Source organism: Daucus carota, chromosome 4 (assembly GCF_001625215.2).
Source record: "Daucus carota subsp. sativus chromosome 4, DH1 v3.0, whole genome shotgun sequence".
Lineage (NCBI taxonomy): Eukaryota > Viridiplantae > Streptophyta > Magnoliopsida > Apiales > Apiaceae > Daucus > Daucus carota.
The window spans coordinates 27,894,476-27,904,790 of NC_030384.2; the positions used below are offsets into that span (position 1 = coordinate 27,894,476).

Genomic DNA, 10,315 nt, shown 5'->3' on the forward strand with positions numbered 1-10,315 from the left:
GACCATTCCCACCATCGTTCCATTCCATCAATGTTGTTGAATTTCATGCATCCAAAACATGTGGGATGAGTTCATTCATGTTACACGCAAAATTTTCAAAAAAAAAAAATTACTATATCTTTCTCTGAAACTCATCTGAAAATTAAGCATTTAAATCTCTCTTACATTTTTCAAAATCAAAATATTATACAATTATATATTATTTTACATTCCATTCTAGTTAAATTTTACTTCAAAGAACAAATGCATCAAATGATTATGCCATTCCACCATCATTCCATTCCTCCCAAGTGAACGCAATCTTCCCATGTTTTCCTGAGAATCCAATTATATATAGTTGTGGACCACCAACAAGTATAATTGATCATCAATAATCGACCACATATATTTAACATATGTAGATCTTCTCAATTATGAAAAATAAAATTACTGATTAGATTGTATAAAATAGTGATTATGCCGTATAAACTAATGATTCCTATAGTTGTACAGTGATCGTTGAACTCATTTTTAGTTTGTATTTAACAATTAGTTTGTATTTAATTTTTTGCATTTTCCTTTTACATTTCTATTTATTTATAATTCTTATTTTATCACAGAGCGGCAAAAAATGACAAGGGACAGCAAATTATCTTTAAGGAATTTGAAAAGGGAGCCAACATCAATATATGACTTATCAGATGATAATCTCAGTGAGATATTCTTTAGACTGCCGGTGAGAGTTCTTTTGTGCTGCCAATGTGTGTGCAAACGCTTTAGCAAAGTGATCACCGATCCAAAATTCAGAAAAATCCATGTTAATCGAGCCATGGCTTCCAACACCACTTCTTTTTGTTTGGTTCATCTTATTGTAAGTGATTTAAGTGATATATGTGGCAGTGTTGAGAATTTCAAACATCGATATGATCACATTCTTCTCGAGAAGACGCAATTTTCTGCATCCTTTTCTTATCTGAGGCTCAGCAACCCCTTAATATCTGACATCTCTATAGTAGGTAGCAGTAACGGTCTTGTGTGCGCTCAACTTAAGTCCCTCGGGGATCAAAGTGAATCAAACATGTTGATCTGGAACCCTGTTACAAGAGAAAATCGATTTGTTGCTGAACCAAAGAGGCATTCCCGGCCCACCAAGCAAAAGCGGTGGTTTAAAACTTTTCATGCTCTTGCATTTGGTTTCACACCCGGAACCAATGATTACAAAGTGGTCAGAATCACTTCTTGTAAGGAGCCCGGTGAAGCTAGAGACATTAAACTGGAGATTTTTAACATGAGTACTGACAAGTGGAGTGCATACCAGATAAAAACTCTGCAATGTCGTGAGACCGATCATATGCCCCCGCAGGTCGATCCCTCTATACTCTTAAATATGATTCGGTCCCACAATACCCCGTGTTTAAAAGGGGCATTTCATTGGCTTTGTGATTCGTCACTAGGTGCAAGGGGGAATGATACAGCAATCTTGTCATTTGGCCTTGAAGAAGAGCAATTGAGATTGTTCACAGTGTTGGATTCTAATAAAATTCCTCATCTGAAGTCTGGGAAGCTAGATTGTATGAATGAATCGCTATCAGTGATTGTTCCTTATTATTCAAGTAATTGCCCAATCATTGATATATGGGTGATGAATGACTATGGGGATCGGAACTCCTGGATTAAGATGTACTCTGTCGATCAGTTTCAAGGACTTGGAATGGAGCCAATAGGATACTGGAAAGATGATCTCTTCCTGATGGCCAATTTGGCGATGAAAGATGGATATTTATGCTTGTATAACCTCAGAAACCAAGAAATGAAGCCCTTCCCAGTTCAGTGGCATTTCTACACTGCTGCTTTTTATGATTATGTTGAAACATTTGAAACAGTCAGACGGGCGATTGCAACTACAGCGGAGGCTGTCTAGTAAGGTAATATACTTGCATCTATTTACACCACATAATGTGTGTTTACCACCTTGCAGAAGATTATAAATTATTCCAGAGTTGAAAAACGAAAACAAAAATTTGTGTTGCATATCAAGTTTAATTGCTATCTGCAGAATATCTTATATGTACATACATACATATAAGGCTTATTTCCGTTTTAACCCTCAATGTTTGGGGGGTGTATCGGCCTCAATGTTTTAATTCGGCCGATTCAACCCTCCAAGTATTAGATAAGTTCCAATTAGCCCTCATAATGGGATGAAGCAAAAGAAAAAACGGTATATAACGGACGGTAAACTTGACAATTACTTTTGAAGTAAAGTTTGCTCGTTCCTTTTAATCCCTAAAGAATACACTAGATGTTTCTTTAACCCCTAAAAAATACATTAAAATACATAACATGTCCCTTTTAACCTTCAATGTTTAGTGACCTTTTAGCCCTCACGAGTGTGAAATTGTCATGGTTGCCCATCCGATATATACTATTTTTTGGTACGAGAGCTAATCGGAACATATCATATACTTAAAGGGTTGAATCAGATGAGTTAAAACATTTAGAGTTAGAAGGGCAGTTAGCGTACATATAAACATTCAAACTAGCAAGTCACTTGGATCTATTCAAGTACACTGCTCATAATGTGTCACTTACAGAACTCTCAATTTGCCCAAATTTCTTCGTTATGGTTAAAAGGGTTGGAAAATAGTAGAGTTAAAAGGGTTAAAGTATATATAGAGAGCAAACACATCTGTAAAAAGGGTTGGAAAATAGTAGAGTTAAAAGGATATATATACATTATGGTTGTAAGTATCAACAGGTGCATTTATGGAAATGATTATAGCCTGAGTTGTTTTCAGAATTACAGTTTCATATTCCAACTCTAAAAGCGTTTTCTTGACTTATTTTCCAAGGCCTCCATATTGGCGTGTAGATTTTCTTGATATAGTCTTGGCCTGCACCATGTTGCATAACAGTGTGAATTAAAATTAGAATGGGCTTCCTGTAATTGAACATAACAGTTTCTTATAATATGATTCCCAGTTGTCAAACAATTCTTTTGTTCTTGTTATCCTCTGAAAGCTTAAAACTGTCTCCTTATATTTTTGTCACATCTGCTGCTGTTTCCTAATGCTTAATTATCTGACTTTTAGGTATGAAATATGAAGCTTTCTTGAGATCTTCTGAGGATTGAAAGGCACTAATTTGTCAAGTCCACATGAATCTTGGTCCAAATATGCCTTCAGCTAAAATCTCATATATGTTCTTTTAATTATGCTCTATGGACATCGTTTGTAACTTTGATTGCTGGCTTTGCACAAGTTTACTTCTTTTCATTTTAAGTTTCAAGATTGTTGCGGACCTTTTATGAAAATTGAATTTTGTTGGTATATACTAGCCATCTTAAATACGTTAAGTTTGGAAATGGTACTATAGATATTATTATAGCGTAATAGTGGAGCTTAAAAATATAATTAGCTCCTTTGAAATATGGCATATGGCAGCAATTATATTCACAAGGAGGATAATTTGTTCCCATGATCTTATTACTATAAAAAACGTTGAATCATATATAGGTAAATAAGCACATTCAGATTAAACAAAATCATGTTTTGTCCTATAAATACCTTAAATGATATCTATTTTCATATTTATCATATTTTTTTAATCAAAAACAGATTCTGCAGCTTTTACATATTTATGATTTTTTTTAAATCCAAAACAAAAATTACTTATAAATTTTAATTCTAAAAGCATATAAATCCCACAATTATAAAATCACTATTATTTAATTTATTTTCTTAAACAACATACTAAAAAAATAATATTATGCACAAAAGTATTTATATCAAAGAAATAGAAAATAAAATATAAAAAGTTAATATCACAAAATTATTTTAATCAGAAAATTTCAAACATAATCAAATATGGTAAAAATAAATTATTACTTGAACACACATACGACAAAAATGCTAAATTGACTAACCCGGAAAAACATAGAGATGGAAGCACCAAGTTCCTGTCGTTTACCTTGAAGCAGCCAACTTTTCTTAATCCAAAACAAATAATGCCTTGTGAATGTGTCTGAGGATAAAAACAAGCATACCATATTTCATCAAGAATATGTCTAAGATACACAAGAAAATCAACAAAAAATTTGACTGTAATATATGATGTCACACATAATATCACAATACTACTAAACAAGCATGAAGTCAAAGGTTGAAAATAAGGGATGACCAAAGGACCACCAAGATCTTAGTATTACACAAGTAAACCGACTTAAAAAAAAGTATATAAGTTCATATTTATTTTTATTTAATTGAAAATTCTGATTTATTATTGCTAAATAATTTTTTAAAACATTTTAAATGTATTAAAAATAAAATTTTATAAAATAATTAAGAAGACCCCGTGCGCGCTATAAGCTAGTAATGATCGGAATGAACAAAACCATTAGTGGTGTTCACTTGGATGTAATTGAATGAAAAATTATATGGATATTTTATGAAGAAAGAAAAAAAAGTATGAGATAATAGTGACTAAATATGAATGAGTTTGAAATTCTTGTAATAAAGATCGTATAGAAACATGATATTCATGAAATGGAATGAGCATTTGGTTAGAATCTAGTTAAGATAGAAGGAATGTAATGATTGAAAAGATGAAAATCAGAGGTACTTTCTCTAATCAACCCTATATTAGAGTACAAAATCCATTCAATTCTCTCTCTATTCCATTCCATTCAAGTAAATACAACCTTAAATTGTGTTTGGTTAAGGTGAATAAATTTGGAAGGATCACAATGAAATTTGGACTATGTTATATATGAACAATGGATGTGGGCCGCCGCTGAGGGGAATTTTTTTCACCAAAATTTTCTATAGTACACAATGATAATATTTGTTCCTCTCCCTAATAGTATAAGTATTTTAATTAGATTTTTATTATATAAATAACACTCAAAAACCAAGTACAATTTTGTCGCAAATTCGTAGCTTTCTTTGCTCATCTGTTTACAGGCTTTTGCAGTGGATTTGGCTTATTGGACCATCTTTGAACTAAATAAAATTCGACAATTTGATTTTTTTATTTAGTACACAATTTAAAAGTTAAAAAAATTTGATTACAAAATTGAAATTAAAAAAGCTAAAACTAAAGTCTAAAACCAAAGTCTAAAATTAATTTTTTTTTAATGTATATCTTTTATCGAGTCGAGTTTTTAACGAGTCGAGTCGAGTCGAACGACTAAAAAGCTAGGTTCCACTCGTTAAACTTATCGAACATTATTGGTTGTTCGAACTCGAGCTCGTTAAGCAGCCGAGTCGAGTCGATCGGCTTAACAACCAGTTCGGTTCGTTCACAGTCCTATGTCTGAGGCGGCTTTGACTTTGACTTGGCTCGACTCTGGAACAGATCACTAAATAAATTACTGGATCTATTCTCCAATTGATAAATACTACGTGTAATTTTATATGTGCCGACTCTTAGTGCCCCGGTCTGGTTCACAAGCGACTAACACTCAAGTTAAACTTCGTACCATCTTTGTCAGCAAACATTGATCAGTCGGTTTTTAAATTAGTTATGCTTCAGTTGTTGATTATAAATAATCAACCAATATAAATTGGATTCTTGTGGGCACTTACAGAATCACAAATACTTTTGCAATCCTGAAAATCTTTGAACTTTGTTTATCACTAAGGCCGAGGTCTGCCATTGTGATGTTGAATAGACTTTAGGATTCCTTATATTTTGATTCTTTGTATTTGCGTGATACTCAAAACTTAATGATTCCTCATATATCTTTCTTCAAGGTTGCACTAAAACCTTCTGAGTACTTAGACAACATCTTCATTGCTTTCACAATCGATATTTATTTTTATTGAGGCATGCACATATTAATGAATTTCTTCCGCTAAACTTATTTCTTCAAAACTATAGATGACTTCTTCAACCTTTGTCTTCATATCTTAAAATTCCTATGCCGACATAGTATTATTTACTTGTCTTGTTATATTTTTGAGTTATCATAACTATGTAACAGATAAGGTTGTCTTTACATTTATACTTACAAATTAAAAAATCAATCTTGGGCTTACACACACACACCAAATATAAATTTTATAATTTAACGCCGGCCCAGCCCATAATAGTCTAACCCTGATTATAAGCTTTTATCTCTTCCTTGCCATATCCGCCTCTCTTTCCGAGGATCTCACCTCTCTCTCGACATAGCGATTTGGTAACTTCTAGAGTAAATCTTCAAGTAAGTCTTTTAATTGGTAGCATATTATCAATTAATCATCAAGTAAAATTGTTAAATCATAGTTATTGTGTATATTATAGATGTTGATATCTTGTTTTATTGCGTGTTTACATATCTTGTTATGCGGGGTAATTGTGCTAGTTAATAATTGATATCATTTCGATATACATATATATTATATGCAATTCAGTAAACATGATTTAAAATTTATATTAGATATATGAGTTTTATTTACTTATCATTTTCATTTTAATCATTAAGAATGCGGAGAATTTATAATTACCGTCAAATGTTGGGAGTTTTAAGTTTTTATGTGTACGATTACACACATGCGGAGGTGGTCATCTCATTGTTAGTAGAATTTGGGAGAAATATTATGCCAAGGTGATTATAGCATGTCAACAAGACTCCTAAATCATTTTTAAATAAAATATGTGACTCCGAGTAAGTTGTAATACCCTGAATAACGGGACAACTCTAATCTTTATACTTACTTTATTATTTATATTTTATTCTTATAATTGAAGGGATAAGTTGGATATATAATTGGTGGTGAAGTAAATATTATATTCATAAACAATAAGTCAAGAGCACCTAAATATTATTTAAAAAAGAGGAGAGATAATTAGATGCTTTTAAATTTTTAAAGAGATTTAGGAGTCTATTGTAGTCTAATTGACATCTTCTTTAAATTTGAAGTTAACAGTTTTTAAAAAAAAGAAGCCTATTGGAGATGTTCTTCTCTCTCTTCTCTTAATATCACTAATTACTATCTATTTAATATAAATAAATAAATTTGGAACCTCCCATAAATTCTTCCTTTTACATTTTCCTTTTACATTTCTGGTTTTCTTTTACATTTTCCTTTTACATTTCTGGTTTGCTATTAAATCTGTTGCTTTCTGCACCTGTCTAGCCTTTTCCTTTTACATTTCTGGTTTTCTTAATTCTTATTTTTATCAGAGAGTGGTCAAATAATGACAAGGGACTTCAAATTATCTTTGAAGTTGAGGGAGCCAACATCAATATATGACTTATCTGATGATAATCTCAGTGAGATATTCTTTAGACTGCCGGTGAGAGTTCTTTTGTGCTGCCAATGTGTTTGCAAACGCTTTAGCAAAGTGATCACCGATCCAAAATTCAGAGAAATCCATGTTAATCGAGCCATCGCTTCCAACACCTCGTCTTTTTGTTTGGTTCAACTTATTATAAGCGATTTAACTGATATATGTGGCAGTGTTGAGAATTTCAAACGTCGATATGATCACATTCTTCTGGAGAAGACACATTGTTCTGAATCCTTTTCTTATCTGAGGCTCAGCAACCCCTTAATATCTGACATCTCTATAGTAGGTAGCAGTAACGGTCTTGTGTGCGCTGAACTTAAGACCCTCAGGGATCCAAATGAATCAAACATGTTGATCTGGAACCCTGTTACCAGAGAAAATCGCTTCGTTGCTGAACCAAAGAGGCATTCCCGGCCTCTTGCTCATGCATTTGGTTTCACACCCGGAACCAATGATTACAAAGTGGTAAAAATCACTTCTTATAAGGAGCCCGGTGAGGCTATAGGCTTTAAACTGGAGATTTTTAACATGAGTACTGACAAGTGGAGTATGTACCAGATAAAAAGTCTGCAATGTTGTGAGATCGATCATATGCCCCCGCAGGTCGATCCCTCTATGCTCTTAAAAATGATTCGGTCCCACAATACCCGGTCTTTAAATGGGGCATTTCATTGGCTTTGTGATGCCTCACTAGGTGCAAGTGGGAAAGATACAGCAATCTTGTCATTTGGCCTTGAAGAAGAGCAATTGAGATTGTTCACAGTGTTGGATTCTAATAAAATTCCTTGTCTAAAGTGTGGGAAGCTTGATTGTATAAATGACTCGCTATCATTGATTGTTCTTAATTATTTAAGTCGTCCTTGCCCAATCATTGATATATGGGTGATGAATGACTATGGGGATCGGAACTCCTGGATTAAGAAGTACTCTGTCGATTTTCTAGGACTTGGAACGGAGCCAATAGGATACTGGAAAGATGATCTCTTCCTGATGGCCACGATGAAAGATAGATATTTATGCTTGTATAACCTCAGAAACCAAGAAATGAAGTCCTTCCCAGGCCAGTGGCATTTCTACACTGCTGCTTTTTACGATTATGTTGAAACATTTGAAACAGTCAGACGGGCGATTGCAACTACAGAGGAGGCTGTCTAGTAAGGTAATATACTTGCATCTATTTACACCAGATAGTGTGTCTTTACCACCTTGCTGAAGATTATAAATTATTCCAGAGTTGGAAAACGAAAACAAAAATTTGTGTTGCATATCAACTTCAATTGCTATTTGCAGAATATCTTATATGTACATACATACAGAACTCTCAATATGCCCAAATTTCTTCGTTATGGTGCTTTTTCAACTTAAAAAGCATTTTCTTGAGTTATTTGAGGACTTCAGTCTCTTATTATTGTTTCAAAAGCTTTTTCCTTGTCTGAAGAATGAAACTGACTCATTGACAACATAGTTTTTTGACTTGAAACTTGCAAAAAGTTGATCCGGAAAAAATCAAACTGTGCAATCTTGATCTTTTTAATATCAATCACTCCAATTCCCATAAGCTATGAGCTACATACAACTTCCTTATATTTACATACCGCTTGGGACCAAAACCTGATAATATTTGTTCACAATGTGCAAATAAAGCTCGACCATGTCATAAACTTTTCAAAGGCCTACATATTGGCCTGTAGATTTTCTTGATATAGGTTTAGCCTGCACTATGTTGCAGAACAGTGTGAATTAAAATTAGAATGGGCTTCCTGTAATTGAACATAACAGTTTCTTATAATATGATTCCCAGTTGTCAAACAATTCTTTGTTCTTGTTATCCTCTGAACTCTAACGATCCGTCGTAAGTTTAGGCGCATAGGTTATCGGTCGTAAGTTATCCGTCGTAAATGGTCATGTTTGTTGTAGCCTGCTTCTGTTTCCTAATGCTTAATTATTTGACTTTTTTAGGTATCAAAGCTGAAGCTTCTTGAGATCTTCTGAGGTTTAAAAGGCAGTAATTTGTCAAGTCCACATGAATCTTGGTCAAAATATGCCTTCAGCTAAAATATCATATATGTTCCTTTAATTATGCTTTATGGACATCTTTTGTAACTTTGATTGCTGGCTTTGTACAAGTTTACTCCTTTCAGTTGCTTTATGGACATCTTTTGTAAATTTGATTAATGCTGGCTTTGTACAAGTTAACTCTTTTCATTTTAAATTTCAAGATTCTTGCCGGCCTTTTATGAAAATTGAATTTTGTTGGTATATGGTAGCCATCTTAGAGCATCTCCAACCATACAAAACCTTTGGCTAAAAAATGAGTTGGCATTCCAAAATTAAAAAATATAACCAACGTCCTGAAACAATAGCACTCCAACCACACTAATCTCTTATCTATAATTTTAGCCAACCTCCTAGGGATATAGTAGATGGCAGCATTTATCGCAATTAAATTATTAAAAATAATTTTAGCCAAAATTATTTTTCGCTCCTTCGAAATATAGTAGATGGCAGCATTTATCGCAATTAAATTATTAAAAGTGATTATACGTGTAGTCATGTTTCGAGAGTGTTGATGCTTGAGAGAGATTCACATGTTTCTTGATCATTGTGATTACTTTAACTTTAAAGGCGATTTTGTGTAAGCACGGTGAACCTGATTTTCATACGATCCACATTTGACCATTTACACTACAAGCATGATTAGGTCATAAACCAGAAACCATAAACATGATACTAAGCAAACCAGAAAAAAAAATGAGAATTTGGGTGTGGCTTAGAGTGTTTGATTGAGTGGTGAAAAAGTTGGGCCAAGTTTGGGTTGATCAAAATAATATACCTTGGCCTTATAATATTGTGATATACATATAAGTATAAGCATTTTAAAAATCTCATATCAGCCCGACTCATAATAGTCTAACCCTAATAATACAACAAATAGTACGCTACAATGTATTTTGTGTGTCTATAGATTTTTGTTTAAACTCCTATAGGGAATCACTTGATATTCACTTTAATATCTCATTAATAATTTTAAACTTAGTTAAGTATGCATAAAATTTATTTC

General features: G+C 33.0%; 2 protein-coding genes across 2 annotated transcripts; both read left to right on the forward strand.

Annotated features, from left to right (window-relative positions):
• The first annotated feature begins 610 nt into the window (after positions 1-610).
• On the forward strand, positions 611-1,900 carry LOC108217122 (F-box/kelch-repeat protein At3g06240-like). Its single transcript, XM_017389971.2, has one exon. The coding sequence runs from the start codon at positions 611-613 to the stop codon at positions 1,898-1,900; it is 1,290 nt and encodes a 429-aa protein (XP_017245460.2).
• Positions 1,901-6,110: 4,210 nt separating this feature from the next.
• On the forward strand, positions 6,111-9,486 carry LOC108218105 (F-box/kelch-repeat protein At3g06240-like). Its single transcript, XM_017391026.2, has 3 exons — positions 6,111-6,184; positions 7,148-8,413; positions 9,214-9,486. Exon 2 carries the CDS (start codon positions 7,162-7,164, stop codon positions 8,407-8,409), a length of 1,248 nt encoding a protein of 415 aa, XP_017246515.1. The 5' UTR covers positions 6,111-6,184; positions 7,148-7,161; the 3' UTR covers positions 8,410-8,413; positions 9,214-9,486.
• The last annotated feature ends 829 nt before the right edge of the window (positions 9,487-10,315 follow it).

What these genes read in the sequence shown, in the direction of transcription:
- LOC108217122 (XM_017389971.2), top strand. Translation starts at nt 611, where the DNA reads ATGACAAGGGACAGCAAATTATCTTTAAGGAATTTGAAAAGGGAGCCA.
- LOC108218105 (XM_017391026.2), top strand. Translation starts at nt 7,162, where the DNA reads ATGACAAGGGACTTCAAATTATCTTTGAAGTTGAGGGAGCCAACATCA.